At 42.9% G+C, this 25,522-nt stretch overlaps 1 protein-coding gene and 1 long non-coding RNA gene across 3 annotated transcripts in view; one reads left to right on the top strand and one right to left on the bottom strand.

The window, feature by feature from the left end:
• The window catches only part of LOC134171747 (uncharacterized), a 369,803-nt gene that overhangs the window by 341,371 nt on the left and 2,910 nt on the right, over positions 1-25,522 (top strand). The gene's annotated exons all lie outside the window — the stretch shown is intronic.
• Positions 1-25,522, bottom strand: part of CHCHD3 (coiled-coil-helix-coiled-coil-helix domain containing 3) — a 161,383-nt gene that overhangs the window by 111,280 nt on the left and 24,581 nt on the right. For both annotated transcript variants that reach the window (XM_062634264.1, XM_062634263.1), the window contains exons 3-4: positions 20,478-20,562; positions 4,415-4,559 (exon numbers count right to left, since the gene is read on the bottom strand). In XM_062634264.1, coding sequence (XP_062490248.1) covers positions 4,415-4,559; positions 20,478-20,562 — 230 coding nt within the window. The remainder of the gene's footprint in view (positions 1-4,414; positions 4,560-20,477; positions 20,563-25,522) is intronic.

The raw sequence follows: 25,522 nt of genomic DNA on the forward strand, positions 1-25,522 counted from the left end.
TGCAGAGATAGAAATGGGTAGAAAAAAAAAGGTAATGAAATTCTTCATTGGCAAAGCATTGCTTACACCTAACTGGTGTACACCCAACCCTTAAAAACAAGCTGGGTCACATCATTTGATAGACAAGAGATAAAAATATGGATAGTGGACTTCACAGAAGCACAGACTGCTTTGGGTTGGAAGGGACCTTAAAGCTCATTCAGTTCCAACCCTCTGCCATGGGCAGGGACACCTTCCACCAGACCAGGTTGCTCCAAGCCCCATTCAATTGGGCCCTGAACATTCCCATTCCTGGAAGTGGTTCAAGGACAGGCTGAATGGGGCTTGTGCTTGCTAATACTTCTCCCAAGTCAGCTCATTTCAGCATCAAATATCAGTCCTACTGCAACGGAGGCAGTAGGATCACACAGCCAGAAACAGTGAGGAGCCAGAAGAGATGCAAAACCTCGCTGGCTCTTCAGCACACCGAGTCTCATCACCATTGCTTTTTAAAGATTAGACCCAAAGCCTGCAGATAAGCAAAGTTAAGCTATGTCTGAGTCACTTTTCAAAGCCAACAACATCTGAAGGTGTTAAAGGCATCAACAGCAGTTGGATTTATTTCTGCTCAATTAAGCAGCAGCAGTTGAATAAATCTTCACACTGACCCAACAAGGGATTTCAGGGTCTGGAAACTCCACTCTGAATTGTAACTTCTACATCGTTTGGCACAAACATCAGAATTAGTGGTTTGGAAACCTCTGGATCTCCCTCAGAATTGGTTTTGAAGCAGTTGACATCCCATCAGCCACTTGTATTGAGGACTGTCCATTTGTATCGAGGGAGTCATCCCTAAGAGCTTACACAGCACATCAGCAGTTCAGTTCCCATTAGCTCATCCATCACCTCTGAGTTTCCTTCAGAGCTTTTATGAATCACACCCTGGCTTGAAGAGCTGTTACTGGTAAAACTGTCCATTTCCCTTGATGTTTTCTACTGCAGTTCAGATCTGACACCTTGTTTGAGGAGCCATCTGCAAAGAAAAGTTTTGGCATCAAAACTCCCTCCACTCTGAAGAGACCCATGTAAAAGCAATTCAGGGTATTTAGCTTCTGGTTTAGCTTCATTTTATCCAGGTTTTTTATGTGTATGAAGAGTTAATGCTAATTCTGGGGATGTAAACACTTCAAAATCTCTTCTTTCTGACATGATAAGCAGCAGCTGGTGTTATAATTGTGGAAGAATGGGAAATATTACTTCAACCTAACAATTTTCTGTCTATTTGTTAAAACTGAATTAGCAGCCTTTACAAAGAAGGCAAAATTCCTCCTTTCTAACTACTATTTCTTCTCCTGTGCACTACTTAAACAATTTAGCACCAGCAAAAGGATTAATTTTGGAGATAATGCCACTGACATTTCAGAAACACTCTTTCTCTACAAAAAAAACATCTGACAGACCAAATAGGGGCTACATAAAACACAACCTTACTGTAGAAGTTGACAAGAACATGAAATTACTCATTCTACCTGAAAAAAAAAGGTACACACAGATATATCCCTCCTTACAGCTTTTATCTATTCACCTTGGATACATGAAACACAGAGAGATACAACAAGCAATGAAGCCATGGGAATAAAAATACAAGCACAGACACAGGCTGTGGGAAACTGGATAGAGAATAGTCCTGAGGAGAAGGACTTGGGGGTGTTGAGCCATGAGAAGCTCCCCATGACCTGGCTTCAGTGTGCGCTTGAGTCCAGACCCCCCCCGTGTGCTGGGCTGCACCCCCAGAGCGTGAGCAGCAGCTCAGGGAGGGGATCCTGCCCCTCTGCTGTGCTCTGGGGAGATCCCCCCTGCAGTCCTGATCCAGCTCTGGGGCAGCAGCACAAGAGGGACGTGGAGCTGTTGGAGGGAGTGCAGAGGAGGCCACGGAGATGCTGCGAGGGCTGGAGCAGCTCTGCTCTGGAGCCAGGCTGAGAGAGCTGGGCTGGGGCAGCCTGGAGAAGAGAAGGCTCCTGAAGGGGAGACCTGAGAGAAGCTCCAGTGCCTAAAGGGGCTGCAGGAAAGCTGGAGAGGGGCTTTGGACAAGGGCCTGTAGGGCCAGGCCAAGGGGAATGGCTTTAACCTGCCAGAGGGGAGACTGAGATGAGCTCTTAGGCAGAAGCTCTTCCTTGTGAGGGTGCTGAGGCCCACAGACTGGGACAGTTAGATGATCAAAACTGAGGTGACTACACGGGTGAGTACATCATTCACTAGCAGAGCTCAGATACTTTGCTTCTCTCCCGATGTGCAAAATCTATGCTCTTACACACCTATGCTTCCACAAAAGCATGGGTTTGATAGGAAGCTCTAAAATGTCATGCACGGAAAGGCAGCAAGTCATGCTGTCCTTCACAAGAGGGGACATCCTGTAGGAGTTTAAGGTGTTCCTGTCATTTCATTAGCACCTTTTCTATGTCCTTCTTCCAACTCCACACAAAGCATCACCACAAACCTTGAAACACCAGTTCCCAGGCTTGGTAAGGTTCCAAACCAGTTAACAGCAATTCTTGATTCCTTTATGTAGGCAGTGAAGAACTTCAATATTCTAGAGTAGTCAAAATTGCCAATAAACTTGATATAAAGGCTAAATAAACCAGTGTGATACCTACAGTAAGAACTCTCTCAAGCTTTACGCCAATGAGAACAGCACCAAATGCTGCTCAAAAGCTCAGTACTAACTACATAGGAACTGAAGCTGTAAAGACCCCTGGTAATTATGCAAGTAATATTCTCCATTATAAATCTTTAGCTCCTCATTAGGTCGAGGCTACAAACCCCTGCCCTCTCATGCACAATGTTAAGAAACCAATGTTTCAAGGCATTAGACTCATGGTGCACACAGGTCACAATTCCTCTTCATTCTCCTTTGTTTCTGTATTTGAAGATGACAAAACATTAAACATTTGCTTAGCATATTCTTCAGTAATAACCCAACCATAGAGGTGAAAAAGCACTGAGACACGTCTGCAAGAACTACTAATACTCAGGTGTACTCAGGTAATATTTGCTTGGTTGTAAATTGCTATATGGAAAAATAATATGAGCAAAGGATTTCTCCCTTACACAGCACAGCCAAAGCTATTGCTTACTGAAGTGATTGCTTTATTGTGTTTCTAACCAACACACCTTAGAAAGCTTTGGTCGTATTTCAGATATGGAGGGGCAAACATATTTATATGGTTGCTGACCTAAATAATCCTATTTTCTTAGGAATGTTCACAAGTATTTTAAGCTTTTCTTTAAAATACCATTTTTTTTACTATTTATACTCATGTACTTAAAAGCAACACAATATTCATACCTCAGAGAATAATGATTCTTGCAAAGAAAAGTCAATACAGACTCAATATAGGAAGCGACCATTATATATAAGAAGTTATAAATCTGACAGACATTTGAAATGGACTGAAATACACAACGTCAGTTTTCAGAGGATATTTTTCAGCCATATTTTATAACTACCTTGTCAGGAAGTATTTTCATCCATCAGCTCCAATGAAATATGATTCTTAGAGACAGAATTTTTCACTAAGCTGGTTCCAAGGTTTGAGACAACCATCAAAAGTTCAATTTTTTGTTTTCTTCGAGCCCATACAAGACTTCAAAACAATACTTTTTAAATTCTTATTGTTAGCCAGATTTGTAGCCCAGGTATATTATGGGCTCCCTTTAAACACAATAGAATAGCATTTACAGAATAACAGAACGGTTTGGGTTAGAAAGGACCTTAAGATCATCCAGTTCCAACCCCCGCCATGGGCAGGGACACCTCACACTAAACCATGCCACCCAAGGCTCTGTCCAACCTGGCCTGGAGCACTGCCAGGGATGGAGCATTCACAACTTCCTTGGGCACCCTGTGCCAGCACCTCAGCACCTTCACAGGGAAGAGCTTCTTCCTTATATCCAACCTGAACTTCCCTATTTAAGTTTAATAAATACAAAATATAACAGAATTCTATTATATAAATAATTAAGTTCTAGAAAAGTTCTCTTGTAATCTACAACTTCTTAACATAGAATTATCAGATTAAGGAAATAAACCTAGAATACCTTCTTACTCTTCCCCCCTCTGAAAACAGACATTTAATACTATCCACACACAAGAAGGCATATTCTATTTGCAACCTTCTGAAAGGATCAACTCCTAATTTCTTAAGGCTCTTTCTTATTCCTAAGTCAGGGATATTGGACAAAAAAGAAATCAAATGACATACTATTAACTAGTAATAAAGAAAAAAACAGGAGCAGCTCCGCTTTCCTTTTCCACCACTAGTTTGAAACAAGTCTGAAGTCTTGGGGGTTGGAACCGGATGCTCTTAAGGTCCTGTCCAAACCAAACCATTCTGTGACCCTATGAAGACATGGTTGTAGAAGCTTCTGAACTCACAAAGCGCTGGGCCTTCTGCCGCTCCTCTTCTGTCGCAGCTCGCTCGCGGAGAATGGCTCGAGTCAAATGCTCATTTGAAGAGATCCTCTCTCGTTCCAGGAGGCGGCCAAACTCATCCCGAACGTACATTTGCTCTTGTTTCAATCTACAGAAGGTGGAGGGAAATTGACATTGAAGGTGGGGCCTCTAAATGGACTTCAGAAGGACATTGGCACAGTCACTGTAATACGTTATCAGCAGCTGAAGACACCTAAATTCAAGTATTGACAACAAATTCCAGATGTTTCTTTCAGATTGAAGTGTTAAACTCAGAATACACAAAAGCTCCAAGCCTTAGAAACAATATTCATTACATCGTATCAAACACAAAACTAATCTATGAGCTTTAGGAAACTATATTCTTAACTAACAAGAACATGTGCACAGCTCTGTTGGTTCGCTGCTTTTGTTCTGTTTTTAAGGAACCCTTACACCAGGAAAATCCTTCTCCCCACAGGCTGGTTGGGGGGGAGGATTCCCTGTTTCCAGCTAAAAGCTTTGCAATGGGATAATGCTTTCCTACCTCTGGACACACCTTAAACCCAAATACAGCATCAATTTCCCAAGCTGCAAGAAAGATCCAACATCCATAATAAACCCTTCCCAGTAAGTTGAGAGGATGAGATGAAGCCAGCTATTGAATTTGTTGCAGAGTTAATAAAGGCACCTCCAGCCCCAGAAAATCCTCAACGTTTCTACATCACAAGCCATAAATACATTGGAAATCTTCACTGTAAGGACTGATATAAGCACATCACATCTAATTATCATGAAAATACAGGGATATAAGTTGTTTAGCTACTAAAACTTATCTGTTGCATGTATGTTTTGACACCAAAGGCAGCATTAGGGAAGTTGGAATAGAAATGGCAGCATGAAACACTGGTTTTGAAACAGATTTTTGAAAGAGTGATGGAGAGGAAGCTTAAGTATTCTCAGTGCATTTATCTGTTGTCAAGGGAGCTTCAAGAGAACAAATTGTAATGAGGAGGGTCACTTTGTAAAAGGCACCAGCATTACAGTACATTAGATTCCTCCCCAGGGAACAGATTTAAGTGAGGTGGGGAGGAAAAGAAAAGACAATTACAAGATGTATTACTTGTGTGCTCAGATACAACCCTCTGAAACGCAGCAACCAACTGGGAATCTTGATAAAAAGTTTATTAAGCAGCATCTTCAATTACTCTAGCAGGGAAAAAAAAAAAGAAAAAGAAGTCAGATTATGCAGACATGGACCAAATTCCATTAAGTGATTTCCCAAGGTCCCCCAAATTATTCCTGCAGCATTGCTATAACAAATCCTTCCCGCAATCAATGGTGCAGTCAAAACACGCCGGTTGCCTTTTCCATTGGAGAAATGATGTTGTGTCTAAGGAGGGAAAGAAGTGTCAAAATAGAAGTCTCAGCAGCTGCTTCTTGTGAGAGGCAGCGGAGAAATCCTTTCGCATTGCCTGGGACTGAAGAGAGCTCCTTCCTCATCCTTTCTGGAGCTTTCATCTGAAAAAGGCTTCTAGAGGTTTCAAAATTACAAACGCCCCAAAATTCAACTAAAAAACTCACTTACGCATTTGCATCTCATTTTTGGCACATTATCCCTGTATCTGACACAAGCTCAGTTAAGTCTTCAAGTCGTCTTCTCGCCCTTGGAATTACGAACCTTGGTGAGATCTCCTCTCAGTTTTCCTAACACTTAAAAAGAATGGGCTTGTAATGACAAGATAAGCCCCTGATGGCTTTAAACAGCTGCTGTCACATCCAGTTTGCCTGCTCAGTACACTACAGAGGGATGGGATGGTTTTTCTACTCTTGCCCAAACACCATGTGCCCTTTGCTGTAAGCTTGCTACAAGGTGCTGCGCTAGCGGAAGGCGTCCCTGCCTGAGGCAGGGGCTTGGAACTGGATGAGCTTGAAGGTCCCTTTCAACCCAAACCAGTCCGTGAATCAACGACAACACAGAAACTCATCTATGTTCCCAACTCGACTCCTAACCCTACAGCGAGCCACTAAAAGGCTTTTCAGACCCTCTGACGCTCCTCAGAATTAGCTGACCACAGTGGAGGGTATGGCCATGCCAGCAAGAGAAGGGATGGAGATATAACACTGGCTTCCCACAAGCAGAGAGCTCAGGGCAAGACTTGCTAGTTCAACCTTAACCAGCCCATTTAAAATGAATCCAGATATCTTAATGCTACCTTACAGACATGCCAGGTTTGAGGATCTCCTTGGCCATGAACAGCTGTATCCTACCACAGCAAAAGAGTAAGGAATGGGGATAGGACACCCAAAACTGGCACCTATAAAAGCCCTGCCAAAGTGGTATAACCCCCATCTGATCTTTAAGCTACTGGTTTCTAAGTACACCATATGATGAAGATCCCAGAAAGAAGATTCTGTGCTATACCTCTCTGGCTATCACATCTTACTGTTGCTGCTGAATCAATCCCTCAAGGGAACTTCATCACAATGGAGTAACGGATAGGAGTGCAGGGGAAGTCCCTCACTTCCAACTTCCACCTTTGTTATTAATACATACCTGTTTCAACAAATTACTATCTGCCCACCTCTTTTTTTTCCCAATTGCACATGTAAAATGGTATTACTGAACACTTAAGTGCTGTCTTCTATTCCAGCAGATGAATATGAAAGCCAGTATTTAATACTAACCTGCTCATTGATACCAATAATGATGTGAAATATCTACGTCAGAACTGGAAAGACTGAATCTATGTCATTCATACCCTGTCATCCAAATTTAGGTTTTGTAGTTAAAGACCACCCCTCTTCCTTAAAATGGGATTTCTTGATGTCTTCCAAAAAGCAAAGAATCCCAGCCTGGTTTGGGCTGGAATGGACCTTAAAGCTCACCCAGTTCCAACCCCTGCCACAGGCAGGGACACCTTCCACTAGAGCAGCTTGCTCCAAGCCCCTGTGTCCAACCTGGCCTTGAACACTGCCAGGGATGGGGCAGCCACAGTTTCTCTGGGCACCCTGTGCCAGCGCCTCAGCACCCTCACAGGGAAGAGCTTCTGCCTAAGAGCTCATCTCAATCTAGTTTAATAAACGCCTAGGATCAAAACACCCAGTCACAAGATGTGCAGCAAGCATTTTACTGATTTTTATTCCTTCCTTGCATGGAAGAAAGAAAAAGAAGAAATTTATACTATTTCATAATCAAGCTTCATGAAATTCAGGCCAAAGAGGTACTCGGTTTATGTTCTTCAAAAACAGCCAAGCCTGCCTTACTCATAGCAGCATCTTAAAGCAAGAATCAGAAGTCTTTCATATCTACTCGAATCCCCATTCATGTGATCAGGAACGCATCTTACCATACCTACAGAACAAAATACAACTAAATAACTTCCTGAAGCACCTTTTTCCTTCAGGGCAACTTTTAGTCACAATGGAATTCCTCAATACCCCTCTCACCTGACTGAAATTCAGAGTTTTGACAAAAGTGGGATTTTGAAGGAACTTTCAGGTATTTGAGTTACATGATGGGGTGGCTGGGAGGGGCTTAACAAAACAAATAGAAGGTACATAGTGCTGATCCTAAACATTTCCTTGCATCATCTTACAGTAGTCTTCTTCCTTGACATTACAAATTCATTTTACTGGCATCCAGCATCCACTGCTGCTGAATAAAGGCAAACATCAGCTAAATCTAAAGTAATAAATTATATTATTATCTAGCCCAAAGTAAAACAAATAGATACGTATCTACAATTTATAAGGAATTAAACAGCACAACTCATCAGTATGGTCCACTACTCCAAGTATTCCATGTAAATGGATCATTTAAAATGACAGTTTTAATTACAACAAATATAAAGGCTCAATGGAATGGTTTTCACATTCAAGCACAAAACTCTAGTTAAGAGACAAGAGACATTATGCATTACACTGATCATTTATACAGAAAGAAAGTGGGTTTAAAAGTGCTGCTGCAGCAGAGCAGGCTGCTGGCTACACATTTTTCTTTACACTTGATAGTTTGAGTAAAATCCTTCTAAATCATTAGGAAATACTGTTCCAAGATGTGTCCTGCTATTTCCAGGAGGTGATTTAATGAAATGCAGTATGCAATACTATTGCTTTTCATAGCGCTAGCTGAAAAACACACATAAGGCATTAACAAAAACCACAAAGTACTGAAGTTTGGATTTACACTTTACAGTATTTCATGCTCTCAACTGTTATATTGCACACAATCAGACACAAAACCCAACAACTCCTGCCTTTCTAAAGCACTGCCTTTTAGGACTTCAATGCCGAGGTAATGCTATAAAGAAAAGTCTATGTACTTGGACTTTCTGCAATTCAGTAACCAAGCGGTCCGTGATTAAGTCACTTATAAGCCCTAAAGCTTCTGCCACTCAAATTCTACATCTTAACTTTTCACCCATCCTTTAAATGCTTGATGATTGTCTCTTATTTTATCAACTGGGAAGTACAGTCCACAGCTCTCACAGAATAATGCTGTCATCTAGGCCAGAAGGGACCTCATGTGATATCAGGGTTAAATGCCTTGCTGGTGTGGTGGAAGTATTCTAAAACCACCTTTGCCTTTTCAGAGAACCCCAGACTGGTTAGACTGGTTTGTGTTGGAAGGGACCTTAAAGCTCATCCAGTTCCAACCCCTGCCATGGGCAGGGACACCTTCCACTAGAGCAGCTTGCTCCAAGCCCCTGTGTCCAACCTGGCCTTGAACACTGCCAGGGATGGGACAACCACAGCTTCTCTGGGCACCCTGTGCCAGCGCCTCAGCACCCTCACAGGGAAGAACTTCTGCCTTAGATCTAACCTTAAATATATGTGAAGTCGGAAGATGCAGCCAGTTTCACTCTCCAACTACAGCCCAGCAGAATTAGACATTTAGGAAGCCAACAAAAGAGCATCTCTGATGGGTCAGTCTGCTTTCTGTACCTCCTAAGAAATGCAAAAATACATTAAAAGAGGCATAATAAAACTTTGCTACAGTCTGGAATTAAAAAAAAAAAAAGCCATCCTTTTCAGGTCCATTTGCAAATGAGTTCAAGAGAACAAATATAAAACCATTAATTTTATCACATCCACTTCTGACACAGCCCTGTAATGGTGCACAGCATGACCCACGCTGGCCACACCAGCAAGATGAATAATTCAATTCTCAATCTAGAAGAATTCACTCTGTTGTTTACTTCAAAACATCCATTTATGTCCTTCTTGAGAAACACCTGCAGATGTGAAAGATTCCCATGAAGGGAAAAGCACCTTTTAATTCACAACAGCAGCAACATGTGAAGAGATGTTGAAAAGAAAATACACATTAGGTTGGGGGCTTGATGGCCATTACATGCTTTATTCGAAATTAAGACTCCATAGGAAATCTGAAATTGGGAAGCAGTTCTCTAGTAAAAGCAAAAGCAGGGATTTATCATTTGCAGCCCTTATTTCCAGAGCTTGAAAATTTATTATGCTATCAAAGATTAAACATTTGCTTTCTGTTGCCTGTCAGGGGAATGATTACTTGCCAGTTGTGGTGTCTTTATTACAATCTCCAGGCTGCACAATCTGATGGATCTGCGGTGATCCAAGATAAACTCATTCAAGTCCAAACCATGAACTGTGTCATTTTTCATTACCTCCAGCCAAGCAAAATCAAAATATTTCCTGTTTCAGAGGCCACTATCAGGAAAATGATCCTCTTCTCTATAAAATGTAGAGGAAACTAAAGAGGTACTAGTCTTTCAAGTTGGAAATGATTGTTAAACTTGAACTCCAAGTATGAAGAAATAAAGCATTTTGTATCAAAAAAATCATAGGATCATAGGAAGATCTGGGTTGGAAAGGACCTTAAGCTCCTCCAGCTCCAACCCCTGCCACAGGCAGGGACACCTTCCACTAGAGCAGCTTGCTCCAAGCCCCTGTGTCCAACCTGGCCTTGAACACTGCCAGGGATGGGGCAGCCACAGCTTCTCTGGGCACCCTGTGCCAGCGCCTCAGCACCCTCACAGGGAAGAGCTTCTGCCTTATCTCCAACCAAACTGTTTCAGTTTGAACCCATCACCCCTTGTCCTATCACTCCAGTCCCTGATGAAGAGTCCCTTTCCAGCATCCTTGTAGCCCCCTTCAGACACTGGAAGCTGCTCTGAGGTCTCCACACAGCTTCTCCAGGCTCAACAGCCCATAGGGGAGGTCCTCCAGCTCCTGATTATCCTCATGGCCTCCTCTGGACTTGCTCCAACAGCTCCATGTCCTCCTATACATTCTTACAATAAGAAATTCGGTCATTAACACTATTTTGCTAATTTTACCCTTCGTCCTTCCTCTTTCATGATCTCTGAGCAGTTCTATACAATATCCCCCAAACTCCAAAAGCTTCCACTGATTAAAACCGAGTACATGTTTACAACAGAAAGTGTTCCTCATTTTTGCTTCCTTTGACACTAGCAAGTTTGTTAATGCATTCTGACAGACTTGCACAACATCCAAATCTGTTTTGAACAATACAGTTTAGGCCATGATGCAATATTAATGAATGAATAATGTTTCTGAGTACTGAGTTTCAATATTTAATGAGTGCATGCTGAACACGCCATAGAAAGCTGCGGCTGAATATCACTGTAGCTGACAAGGGATTTGAAAAGATGAGAGACACACCAGGAAAACAACCCTAACCTGAACTGAGGTCTGAGAAGTGTGAAATAGATATTTCTCCTACTCAGTTACTAGTAGCTGATTTTTCACCTGACCTCAAAGTCAGATAAATCATGTGAAGTCCATCTGCCTTTACAAAACATAGCTAAGGAGTAAGATTCAGAAACAACCTATCTGAAAGGCAATGCCTTTTTCTTCTCAAAAGTCACAGAATAACAACACTAAAAAGTTCTTCTATTTAGAAGTTACTTTCTAGAAATCTTTACACATTAATATTCTCTATACATAGAATCCCAGACTCATTTGGACTGGAAGGGACCTTAAAGCTTATTCACTTCCAACCCCCTGCCACAGGCAGGGACACCTTCCACTAGAGCAGCTTGCTCCAAGCCCCATGCAACCTGGCCTTGAATACTGCCAGGGATGGGGAAAACAGGTTTTAGTCACATCAGATTTGCACAAAGCAGGTGAAGGGGGCTATTCCTGAGGAGGGCCACGAGGATGATCAGGGGCTGGAGCACCTCCCATATGAAGACAGGCTGAGAAAGTTGGGGCTGTTCAGCCTAGAAAAGAGAATGCTGCGTGGAGACCTCAGAGCAGCTTCCAGTATCTGAAGGGGGCCTATAGGGATGCTGGGGAGGGACTCTTCATTAGGGACTGTAGTGATAGGACAAGGGGTGATGGGTTCAAACTGAAACAGGGGAAGTTTAGATTGGATATAAGGAAGAAATTCTTTCCTGTTAGGGTGGTGAGGCACTGGAATGGGTTGCCCAGGTTGGTTGTGAATGCTCCATCCCTGGCAGTGTTCAAGGCCAGGTTGGACAGAGCCTTGGGTACCATGGTTTAGTGTGAGGCATCCCTGCCCATGGCAGGGGGGCTGGAACTGGATGATCTTAAGGTCCTTTCCAACCCTAACTAGTCTATGATTCTATGCCTAACATTAGTAGCAAGCCCTGTCTAAGTTCATTGACAAACTCACTAGAAATGCTTGATAGCTCTCATGATTATGGTGCCTGCAGGAAGAGAGGAGATCAAAGGTACCAGTAACAGTTCCAATCCCTGTCCCACGCAACACTAAAGTAATGTGACTTCTTCAACACACCAGCCCATTGCAAAAGCAAACCCTTCAAATCCAACCTGATGGACTAGAGAGCTAGAAACCAGCTTCCCACCTTACTGCAGACACAAAGTGCTACTTACCAGCACTGCTAAACCCCCCTGCTGATTTAGCACAGCTGTAACCTAGTAGCCAAGCAACCTCTAACAGCTCAAAGAGAAGTTAAAATAAATGAGGAGGAAGAGTGAAAGAGAGGGCAATTACACACTCACAACATGGGCTGGGAAGGTCTTTTTACCCTCTGATGAGGGCCAGCAGCATCTCTGGAACATGCAGATTAATATTATGAAAACAAAAACAAACATTACCCCTTTCACGTGGGGATTTTTTGCCTATCTACCTCAAACTGCACACAGTAATCTGAGTGAGATTTTCGAATGATCTTAAACTATATTACTGTTACCTTTCTATGCTTGCACTTTTATATTTAACAAGAACTCCACTGTTTTATCCCATATCCTCATTTTCCTCATGGTGAACTACTCCTTAAGGCTAGCCATACACATAAAGTAGCACTTCATTCATTATGAATTCTACTGAAAACATAAAAGTGATAAGTGATCCCAAAATTTATCCCTAAGCAGCAAGTAAGCTTTTCCTATACTGTTATGTCCTCCCTCCAACACATCCCATCATACACTTGTCTTTTGTCAGTCACAAACTGTATGACAATTCACAATCCAGGAGTGCAGCCCATTTCAGGATCTGCTCTGGGAGCAGCTCTGTGGGAAGGGACCTGGGGATCCTTGTGGACACAAGTTCAATAGGAGTGAACAGTGAGTAGCTGTGGCAAAGAGCCAACAGGATGCTGGGGAGCATCACCAACAGAGATAAAGATGTCGTTGTCCCGCTCTACTCAGTGCTTGTCAGGCCAAGCCTGGTTCAGTTTTGGTCCCTGCTCCACAAAGAGCTGTGGACAGGCTGGAGAGGGGCCAGAGAAGGCCCACAGAGATAATCCAAAGACTGGGAAGCCATGTGAGGAAAGCCTGAAAGAGCTGCATGTGTCCAACCTTGAGCAATGAAGGCTCAGAGGAGACCTTATCCCCATGTTCCAGTATTTAAAGGGAGTCTACAAAGAAGATGGAGGCTCTCTTTTGATAGGAGTCACATGGAAAAGACAAGGGGTGATGGACACAACTTACTGCTGGGGAAATTCTGAATGGACACAAAAGGAACGTTTTTTACCATGAGAACAACCAGCCACTGGAATAATCTCGCCAGGGAAGCGGTGGGTTCCCCAACATTGGACATTGAAGATTAAGCTGCATGGGCACCCTGAGGCATCTAGTCCAGACCATGCTTTGTCTAGATAGAATGGACCAGATGATCCTTAAGGTCCTTTTCAAAGGGGTATTCTACGATTTCTACATTAGTTCTGGACACATCTAGTAGCAGTAACAAGGAAGGCAAGGTATTAAGTGCTTTGCTTTACTCTTTAGGCTGAAGTCTATTATCCAACACAAGAAAACACTGACCTTACTCTTAACCACGATAGTTCATATTGGGTTCCACCTTGCCCCACTCAACCATTTCTTCCTATTCCCTCAGTTATCCCATACTTCAAACACTTCTCAAAACAACGTTGAGGCCAGGTAATGACATTCATTTGAACATGTTCGTTCATTTCCCTTGTCCAGCTGCCTTCCAGCCTCAGCACAACATCCACCAACTGAAACTATCTTTGCTGATGGCCAAGTGTGCAGGTCCTTGATCAAAAGATCAAAGAGACACTACTTTCAAAACTCCTAATTCCAACCAGCTCTTCCATTCATCAACGATAATTGCACAGACAGCTTCTTACTGTGCACTGCAATATGGATACTGACTTAACAGTCTGATGCCTGCTCATCCCCTGTAGAAGAGGGTTGAGTTGACTTTATTAAGATACTTAAGTTCTGGTGGGGTTTTTAGGGGGCGAGTACTGGGTGCTGAGAGGAGAGAAGGTGAGTAAGGGGGAGGGAAGGCTGTTTAATGAGATTTAATAATTACACTTCATAAAGCCACTGTTTTAAAAATATGTGCATATAGAGCAGCATTATACAAAGACAGAATAGAGGAACAAATCTCTACCTTTATGCCAGAGGCATAATCACTGAATATCACTCCTCCTGGGACCTGCAAAGGCAGTCATGAAATTATGACAATATTAACTATCCCTTAAAATGAAGTGACAGTTATAAAATTTATTAGTATTATTAAGTGGATCTCTGCTACATCTACTCATATCATCTGATGGGGGCTACAAGGATGCTAGAGAGAGACTCCTTATCAGAGACTGTAGTGATAGGACAAGGGGTGATGGGTTCAAAGTGAAACAGGGGAAGTTCAGGTTGGAGATAAGGCAGAAGCACTTTTCTGTGAGGGTGCTGAGGCGCTGGCACAGGGTGCCCAGAGAAGCTGTGGCTGCCCCATCCCTGGCAGTGTTCAAAACCAGGCTGGACACAGGGGCTTGGAGCAAGCTGCTCTAGTAGAAGGTGTCCCTGCCCGTGGCAGGGGGTTGGAACTGGATGAGCTGTAAGGTCCTTTCCAGCCCAAACCAGTCTGGGATTCCATGATTTGCTACTTTACAAAATGAAGGAGCTCAGCTGTTCGAAAGTAAAGGTTTGTTTAAAACTGCCAAGAGGGGGAAATAGTTTCTGTCCTCCCTACCTGAACCTAAAACTATGAAGCAGTATTATTTTTGTTAATGTCCTTTCCAAATAAATTCCCTGGTTTAAAGTCATTTTCCCACCTCTTCTCAAAATAAAGATGAAGGTTGGAATACATGTTGTCAGTTGATAAGCCAACTTTCAAATTCAAAGTGAAAAATAATCCCTTGAAATTGGAGTTTATAAAGGTAGGAGTGAATTATAGCACTGCCTCCTCCAATTTCCACTTCCCGTCTCCAAGATTCAGCTCTGTATATACTGAGAACAAGACATAATGGTATTAATGGAGAATCAGAGCAGCAGGAATCCTGGAGAGTAACTCTACCATTGCCAAATAGCATTCAGCCTGGCCTTGAATGTCTCCAGGGATGATGATCTCTCTGGGAAACCCATGCCAGTGTTTTATCCCCCTCATTGTAAAGAATTTATTCACCACATCCAGCCTGAACCTGTCCTCTGTCAGTGTGAAACCATCAGCCCTCAACCATGCACTCAACTTTCATGGTTTTAGAAAGGTACAATGCAACCTCATTCAGAAGGGGGCTTACACTTCCATGAGGGAATTATCCTCCCAACAGAAGGCTGTCCAAAGAGGCATCAGCTACAACAGTTCTCCTGATCACAGTACTTGTTTATAGGTAAATCTCTTCCCTTGCCCACAGAGGGACAGTTTTCACCCAGCCTGATCCTTCTCTCTTATCCTGTGAGGGAGCAGCATTATTACTCCATAACCCTTCAGACTTCACCAATATTATATCTATTCAAGAATATATTCACTTGAAATCTTTTCGTGTGTGTGAGATCAGACAAGAGAAACCTCTGCTGTGAGAGGGGAAAAAGAACCCAACCTTTGAGCTGGCATGACAAGGCAAGGGGATTAGGAGCAGTTCAATCTGTGGAAGCAACGCCACAACTTGCTGCTGTCTCCATGTGTCATACCACGTGCTGCCAACCCTCAGACTGAAGTGGCCTTCTGGACACCCAAAACAGGTATATAAAAACACCATGATGTTTTTATAACGTTAGTTACACGCACCAAACTGCTCTGTGTTGTCTTTGTAAATGAACAGCACTCACCACTGCTCAGCAGTCTCTCATTTCACACTCGGAAAAAGCCTCTCTGCTATCTTAGTGACTATTTTAATTCATCTCTTCACTAACTTTACATCTTCAGATATGGAAGGAGTGTGTGTGCATGACTCTCATCACATTCACAGACAACAAGCCCTTGTAAGATGTCATACAGGCCTATCTGCCCAGTTTAGATGCAATTTCATAGAATCCCAGAACGGTTGGGGTTAGAAAGGACCTTAAAGCTCACCCAGTTCCAACCCCTGCTACGGGCAGGGACACCTTCCACTAGAGCAGCTTGCTCCAAGCCCCTGTGTCCAACCTGGCCTTGAACACTGCCAGGGATGGGGCAGATTTATGCCTTATTTCTAACTTAATTTATTACTATCTTCCAAAGTCCTGTTTATCACTATAAAATATCCAAGTTTTCCTCTCTCAAATCAATAGCTGGGGTTTATTTAGACACACTTGAGTGTCATATTACACAAAGGTTAAGCTTCTCAGCATCTGTGAACACAAGTCATACTGTATAAAGGTGTATGAGCAATGACAGCATAATTATCCACAGACTACATCAATGTAGCAGTACTGACAACAGAGCTTTACTTCGGTAGCCCTTCTCACTGCAGAGCGTGTCCAGCCTGGCCTTGAACACTGCCAGGGATGGGGCAGCCACAGCTTCTCTGGACACCCTGGGCCAGCGCCTCAGCACCCTCACAGGGAAGAGCTTCTGCCTAAGAGCTCATCTCAGTCTCCCCTCTGGCAGGTTAAAGCCATTCCCCTTGGCCTGGCCCTACAGGCCCTTGTCCAAAGCCCCTCTCCAGCTTTCCTGCAGCCCCTTTAGGCACTGGAGCTGCTCTCAGGTCTCCCCTTCAGGAGCCTTCTCTTCTCCAGGCTGACCCAGCCCAGCTCTCTCAGCCTGGCTCCAGAGCAGAGCTGCTCCAGCCCTCGCAGCATCTCTGTGGCCTCCTCTGCACTCACTTCAACAGCTCCACGTCCCTCTTGTGTTGGGGGCTAGAAGAAGCAAACTCATCCTTACACTGAATGACCAGCAGAGTAAAGCTTTGATGCAGGGCTGTTGTACCAACTCTTCCACTCCTGAATGAGATTATCAATTGGGTAATACCTTTAAATGCCTGGAGTTTGGATTTTTTGTGACAGTATGGTCACTTGTGTCAGAAGATTTTAAACTCTTACTCTTGATTTATCAGAAGTCCAAACCATTACAATCACTTTACTGCTTTCAAGTATTAGACTCATAGAATGGTTAGGGTTGGAAAGGACTTTAACATCATCGAGTTCCAACCCCCCTGCCATGGGCAGGGACACCCCACACTAAACCATTTCACCCAAGGCTCTGCCCAGCCTGGCCTTCAACACTGACAGGGATGGAGCATTCACAGCTTCCTTTGGCAACCCATTCCAGTGCCTCACCACCCTTACAGTAAACAACTTCCTCCTTCTATCCAATCTAAACTTCCCCTGTTTCAGTTTTAACCCGTTACCCCTTGTCCTATCACTATAGTCCCTAATGAAGAGTTACTCCCCAGCATCTTTATTTCCAGCTCTCTATCCCACTGTCAGCAGTAGAGAAGATGTAATTTTCCAGGCTGTTTTCTCACTTAATTTAAACACTATCAAGAAGTCCCTGTGGCAGGAGACTCCATTACAAGTGTCTGCAAACACAGTAAGCTTTCTGTGCCCCATGAGAAGAACACTGCAAGAAAAAGCCAGTCTCCTGGTTCAACAGAGGTATTTCACTAGGAAAACAGTAGTTTTGGAAGAAAATAGATCTACTTCCAAAAAGTTCTCATGGAATTTAGCACACTACCCATACAAAATAAAGATGCATTAATATGCTCCTCATAAATTTACCTCAATAGAATGAATATTCTAAATCAGTCATTTTTCTTCTCTTTTGCCCGTAAAGTAGAATAAACATGTTATTAAACAGAAATCAATAGCGAGCTTGAAAACATACAGTAGCACAGAAGAAGGTCAAGCCCTGCTATTGATTTTAATATAACATTTTTGGTGCATAGTTTCCCAAAGGGTTCTTCTCCAATCTCGTGTTTCATTCTTCTCCCAATTTACATTTACACTGGTGGATTTGCTGCTCTCTTCTGCAAACGCTGTCTAACCCAAGAAGTTTCCTAAGAGCTTGTCATCAATGCAATGCACTGCTGAGACGTGACAAAACAAGGTCGGGGGGAAGCACTCACACACATCTGAGTATCAATTAAACCTTAAAGTGAATTGCAGCTATGGAGGGACCCTCCCCCAAGCACAACACCAACACAAAAACACATACAGAAGGTAATGGCTGCAATCTCAGCACCTACCACAGCGAGCCACCTTTGTGCACCAGCATGTACGTGGCTTTAAAAGCCAATTTAGAGTTTAGAGAGATTTTCTTTAAACAGATGAGGATGTTTAGAACTAGAGAGGTTGCAATAAGTTATCCAGCTAATGACAGCTAAAATGCCACACACCATATGGAGCCCAGCTAGCCAAGTAGAACAGACTCCAGCAATTCATTACTAGGGAGTGTTTGAAAATCTATCATCTGTATTACTAAAGAAAAGCATTTTTCCTGTGGCTTTCAAAACAAAAGTTGCCAAAGTCATCGCAGGAGACCACAGAGTCAAAACACAGGAGAGCTTAAGAGTTATCAAAAGAACTGCAGAATGGTTTGGGTTGGAAAGGACCTTAAAGCTCATCCAGTTCCAACCCCCTGCCACAGGCTGGGTCACCTTCCATTAGAGCAGCTTGCTCCAAGCCCTTGTGTCCAACCTGGCCTTGAACACTGCCAGGGATGGGACAGCCACAGCTGCTCTGGGCACCCTGTGCCAGCGCCTCAGCACCCTCACAGGGAAGAGGCTCCTTATCTCCAATCTGAACTTCCCCCGTTTCAGTTTGAACCCATCCCCCCTTGTCCTATCACTCCAGTCCCTGATGAAGAGTCCCTCTCCAGCATCCTTGTAGCCCCCTTCAGACACTGGAAGTTGCTCCGAGGTTTCCACACAGCTTCTCTTCTCTAGGCTCAACAGCCCCAACTTTCTCAGCCTGTCATTTTATTCATTTTCTAAACTATTATTTACTTGACAGTTTACATTTCAAAAGCACAGATTCTTCAACCTAATTTTAAGACACACAAAGGTTTTACAGAAGCATTTGAATATGTAACATCTTCCCCACTAATCTTTCGTCAAATAAAGGGAACACTGCCAAGCACTACTGCCTATAAAATATAACATCGGGAACATGACAAGCCAGTCTGCTCCCTACCTTTCACAACCCAATGCACTGCCCATGAAACCTGCATTATTGAATACTTGATGGAAGTTACTGAAAGGAGTCAAATGGCAAAATACTGGAGTTACAAAACAAAACATTTCCATGTTGTAATCACATTTTGCTCAACGCTTGAGCAATCAACACGAAACTTAAATCTAACCCAAGTTTTCCTGTTAAAGCCCAGTTCAAAAGAGGACAGATTTCACTGTAACATATTGATTTCCTTTATTGCTGACTCAAAAAGAAGCCTGATTTTTTTTTCTGGGACATTTATATAGTCCTCTCTAATTATAGACTCCATCAACCTAACTCAATTAAACAGGAATATAATGATGTGTAGGAAACAATTGAGATATATGCAGACAATTTAAATAGTACTAATTACATTCTCATTTCTTTAATCCATCATAATGAACCCTTCTTCCCATTCTCAGAACAGAGGACAATATGGAGGTTAATATCTATATTCAGTGTGTAATCATCTATATAGGAAAACCAGTGCAATAAAGTACAAATGAACTCACAAGTCAGTTCATTGCGCGGCCAACTCAATTCCAAATTCCAACAGGATTTCTTCCATTGCTAATAAAGCCACAGTACCTTAGCAGACATTGCAGAATATGCTTCAGAACTGCTGCATCCAACATCTGCCACTGCATTCTGCATGACCCTAACCAGTGTTTCACATAACCTCAGAGAAAACACGCTTAAGAAAGTCCTGTTTCAATATACAGGAAGATACTGAAAGAGTTTTCTACTAGTAAACTGTTTTAATTCAATACCTTCTATCTTCAAAGCACTACAAAGCAGTTCAAAACATACTGCAGCTCACAGAAATACTTAGAATTCACAGAAAGAACTACCATTTCTATTGCTGTTAGGATATACCTTTTGATCACACGGATGGGTTACAGGTAACCCACCTCTGCATTGCTCTCAAGCTATTTCCATCTCTATACCACAAAGTGAGCATTTGGACTCAAAAGAAAATCAAAGATTGAGTTTGAGAGACTGCAAAAAGAGTCAGGCTCATGAGGTCAAAAGCCACATTTTGTATCAGCTCTTGCAAGGAAACTTCAGTTAATTTGTTGTTTTAACATGCATTTAAGATCAAAACCTGCTGTATTAGCCAAAGGTCTTACCTACCACTTTATCTTAGGGCACAGAATTCAACTGCTTACAGTAAGTAAATAAATAACAGTAATAAAAGCATTGAGTACACATTTGTGTTCAAGACTGTGATTAACAAACCAACCTTCTCTTTTGAGCTTCAGAATCCCTCCTGGCTCGTTCTAACGCCAGTTCTTCAGCTATTCTCTTCTTCAGTTGTTCATCGATAACTACAATTAAAAGAAAATGAAGAGAAATGTTAACACAACATATTTCTAATTACAGAAAAAACTGCATAATACAGCGCTCTGGTTTATTTTCTTCTTTCTAAAGCAGCTGCAATGCTTTCTTGTGGTTTAACCACCTTTCAAACTTAAGATACACTAGACTGCCTTTAAAAACTACCCTTATTTAACAACTTTCCTCTCAGCAGAATCTTTCAGAGACTAAAAACCATACAGTATATGATAAATACATTTTTCTCATGAAATATGCCTTTATAAAGTAAAATTGGGGAGGATGCGACTGAGACCTAAATAGTAAAGTCATAAGATTCTGGGGTTTATTCATACGGAACCAAGAGAAACATCTTCCTGTGCAATGAATCAAGTACTTTTAGACGTATATTTTACCCAACAAAGTATTTATAGCATCCTAAATATCCATAATCCCTGTTAGAAACAGATTTTGCCTCAAATTCTCCCAATCTGGTTTAAACAAGCAGGCATGGAAAGAATCTTTTCTTCACTTAGATGATGTCAGATGAACCAGTTGAAAGGCTGGTTAAGAACTCAGAAGCAACTTCAAGTGTATGAACAAACTTTTCAACAGAGAAGTAGGAAAGCATGAGAGCCACTAACCCTACACAATTGAAAGACACCTGTAAAGCTACCAAAGTCCATTCAACAAGGTTGTGAAACACAAACCAAGTCCATTCCCAACTCTTTGATATTCAAGGGCTCAGTCATACAAACCACCACACTGATACCATGCAGTATTCACTATCTCCACATCCATAAGCAATTGCATATTTCTGAGCCAAAGAGATCAGTAGTAGTTTGTAGTTACTCCCTGTAATAGAAATTGTGGCAATAAAAGTTTCCATAGATTCTGAGAAGAAAACATCGTGAAAAGTTGTTTCAACCTAAGAAAAAGCCAACAAAGAAAAACTTCGAAGATGTTTTCTCTCTATCAAATATTAACTGACACACACAGAGCAGGAAGTAAAGAAAGGAGAAAGAAAATAGTCCTCTAGTAGGAAAGAATAACATTTTCCAATCGGGAACATGTAATAGCTTGATAGCCATAAGTTATGCCAACTTCACTGGAAAGGCATAAACCTCCATCATTCCCCCAGGTCCTATATCCCTACAGGCCCTTGTCCAAAGCCCCTCTCCAGCTTTCCTGCAGCCCCTTTAGGCACTGGAGCTGCTCTAAGGTCTCCCCTTCAGGAGCCTTCTCTTCTCCAGGCTGACCCAGCCCAGCTCTCTCAGCCTGGCTCCAGAGCAGAGCTGCTCCAGCCCTCGCAGCATCTCCATGGCCTCCTCTGCACTCGCTCCAACAGCTCCACGTCCCTCTTGTGCTGCTGCCCCAGAGCTGCATCAGGACTGCAGGGGGGGTCTCCCCGGAGCACAGCAGAGGGGCAGGATCCCCTCCCTGAGCTGCTGCTCACGCTCTGGGGGTGCAGCCCAGCACATGGGGGGGTTCTGGGCTCAAGTGCACACTGAAGCCGGGTCATGGGGAGCTTCTCCTCACGCAGCATCCCCATATCCTTCTCCTCAAGGCTGCTCTCAGTCCAGTCTTCCCCAGCCTTTGCTTGTGCTGGGGTTTTCCCCTACCCAGGTGTAGCACCTTGGACTTGGCCTTGTTTAACTCCATGAGGTTCACATGGGCTGACCTCAAGGTCCTACTGCTAAAACATGTAATCTCACTCTAAAATGCCAATCACTTGAGTGTGATATAGATATTGAATTCAGGGCAATACAACCCTCATCTGCCTTCAGAATCAGTGACAAAACCGCTTCCTTACATAACTCGAAACCAGACAACCACTTTTTCAAGCACTATAACATGAAGCAATTGCAATACAACAAGCAGTGCCCCCAGAGATGACATTGGTATAAAGTATTCATGCATAGAGACAGCATTCAACAACTGTTGCCAGTTGGAAACCTGTGGAGATACTGGGGCTGAGGGGCAAAAGCCATCACCTCCTTTTTGTACCAAGCTGATAGTTACAGTATTTGCCCCGAAAGTCGAACACCTGGAATTTAGATGCTCCTAAGATGGACAGGTTTGAGTTCAGTGGAAAGCTCCAACCACCAAGCTACCATCTAATTGCAGCAGATAAACCATTCATTTCCTTTTTCTTTGACAAATACAGCTAAAGAAAAAGTGTCTTCCAGAGTTCTAGTGATTAGAAAGCATAACGGACAGATTTTAGGGCCCCCTTTTGGAACCAGTTGTCTTGCATAAGGCAGCAACAAGGTTTTAAAAACTGGAGACATGAAATGACCTATGCTCCAGGAGCTGGCTTTATCTGCAAATATTATCCAACATCATTAGCCCAGGTTCCCATTAGAGTTAATAGATTCCAGTGTTCAATTCTTTGCATCCTAATGTAGACTTATGAAATAGTGAATTTTATGAATGAATGAAGCAGCTTCATCAACTATATGGGAGTCTTGGCCAAGTAATTCAGTTATAAACATCTTAAGTCAAGTAGAAGGAATCGATATCCATCTGGCAGATGCAGCCAACGCTTAGATGACAGAAAGAGTTGCCTTGGGGAATGGTGGGGGATCACTTGCTAACAGCAAGTGAGATCCCAGGCTAAAAATACATTAATATATGTGAAAATTCAGAGGTAAATATGAATCTTCAACAGATTATGATCACAAACACCAGATGAAAATGCAAAACCCCATTTTATTGGGAATATCTCTACTAACTATTAACACTGCCCCATTATTCCCTGCTCTGAGGCTATGTGAGGATACTCTGCTTGAGAAGACATGGAGCTATGTTTCCAAAGATCAGCTACTCAGTTCAAATGGTATCATCAGAGCAGAAAAAAGGTGAGCAAAACAACAGGCTATCACATGGATCCTGTTTCTGTACTACAGCAAGTATTCATCTGCCCATACCTCAGTAAGCATCACAAGCCGAAGTTTTAAGGTTCTATATTTGTACACTCAGAAATGATTAAGCTGTCATAAAAGCAAAGAACTGATTCAATATCACAGTTAGCTTATTCACAGAACAATCTGAAAGCCTGAGATCAAGTGTTTCTTACTGCAGCTCAACCCAAATACCTCAATAAGGGATTGTGGTGATAGGACAAGAAGTAATGGATTTAAACCGAAACGGGAAGTTCAGGTTAGATGTAGGGAAGAAGTTCTTTACTGCGAGGGTGCTGAGGCGCTGGCACAGGGTGCCCAGAGAAGCTGTGGCTGCCCCATTCCTGGCAGTGTTCAAGGCCAGGTTGGACACAGGGGCTTGGAGCAAGCTGCTCTAGTGGAAGGTGTCCCTGCTCGTGGCAGGGGGTTGGAACTGGATGAACCTTAAGGTCCCTTCCAACCCGAAACAGTCTGGGATTCTATAATATTTCATGTCTTTTAATACTGGACCTTGGAGTACCAAAACTTGCATAAGTGCATTGCTCACGGCATCGACATCACGAAGTTCATCTTTCTGCTGTGCAAAAATGAGTACAAGAAGCCTAACAGACCATAAAACGTTTTGAGTCATAATGAGAAGAGTCAGGCATCAGCCAATAAAGACACTTGACCTTAATCAATCAGGTTAGCCATCGATCAGGCAAATACTAATAGGGAATAAAAGCAGAGCTATAGATCATTCACCAGCAGTATTGTAAGATATCATTGGGTAGCTGGCAAATGGGAGCTTTATGATGTTTCAGTGAAAAATTGCAGTTCTACAAGTAGGAGGGGTTTGTTCCGAGGGAAGAAGCAGCATTTAAAATGAGAAAAGCTCATTTATTAGAAAGAGGATCAGAAAAAGGAACTGGTTTTAAATAAAAGCAGTAAGATTTCTCTCTGTTGGCAATCTCTGCTCAGACTATAGATTAAACCAGGCAGCTGACCATTAAACTACTGCAATATTAGAACCCAGTGGCTGCAACACTGCCAGAATAAGCATGACTCATACATAAGTATAGAGCAGTTGCCAAAAATTAGATAGCCATTCCCACCACCACACACTTGAGTATTTTAAGTTCTTGAGGATACTGAAATCAGTGTCAGCTTCATAGTAAATGCATCCCAGAGCTGACACATCAGGAAGTTTTTCAAGTAATTCCATTTAGGAAGGTCACACTTGCATCCCAGTGCTCTCTTAATGTTCCACCAAGAGCCAAAATGAATGCAGCTCCAGCATTCCAATCACAAGACAATCCAGATAGATGATCTATAATAGGAACTATGCTTAAAATGCCACAGTGTTATAGCCAGAAATAGCTCTTCTCTGCCCTCTTAGCATGTGAAGGGTGGATGCTGATAGGTGTCTGATGAGCAGTATTCTCCTCAGGGTAATGGCAGTGGAGTACCACGAGCTGCAGGGGCAGAGGGCTCATTACCATGCTCAGACCTAGCAGCAGGTTGTAGAATGCTGAAGAGTGACAAAGTTCCATGTAACACCACTGCAGACACAGAATACCACTACGTGGTAAAACCCATGAAGCTCCTGTCTGGATCTTCAGAGACCAAGCAGTGAGGATCAACAGATAAGGACACTTGGCCATTTTGATGGCCTCTGGGATGCAATAACCTGACATTTCTTATTTGTCCACCTACTCCTCTGGAGAAGTTTACAAGATAGTCATTGACATCTAATATTACAGTATAAATTCATGATGCATTTCATAAAATCCCAGACTGGTTTGTGTTGGAAGGTACCTTAAAGCTCCTCCAGCTCCAACCCCTGCCACAGGCAGGGACACCTTCCACTAGAGCAGCTTGCTCCAAGCCCCTGGTCCAACCTGGCCTTGAACACTGCCAGGGATGGGGCAGCCACAGCTTCTCTGGGCACCCTGTGCCAGCGCCTCAGCACCCTCACAGGGAAGAACTTCTGCCTAAGAGCTCAGCTCAGTCTCCCCTCGGGCAGGTTAAAGCCATTCCCCTTGGCCTCTCCCTACAGGCCCTTGTCCAAAGCCCCTCTCCAGCTTTCCTG

Source organism: Pezoporus occidentalis, unplaced genomic scaffold (assembly GCF_034315485.1).
Source record: "Pezoporus occidentalis ecotype Australia unplaced genomic scaffold, CSIRO_AGI_Poc_V1 ctg42, whole genome shotgun sequence".
Lineage (NCBI taxonomy): Eukaryota > Metazoa > Chordata > Aves > Psittaciformes > Psittacidae > Pezoporus > Pezoporus occidentalis.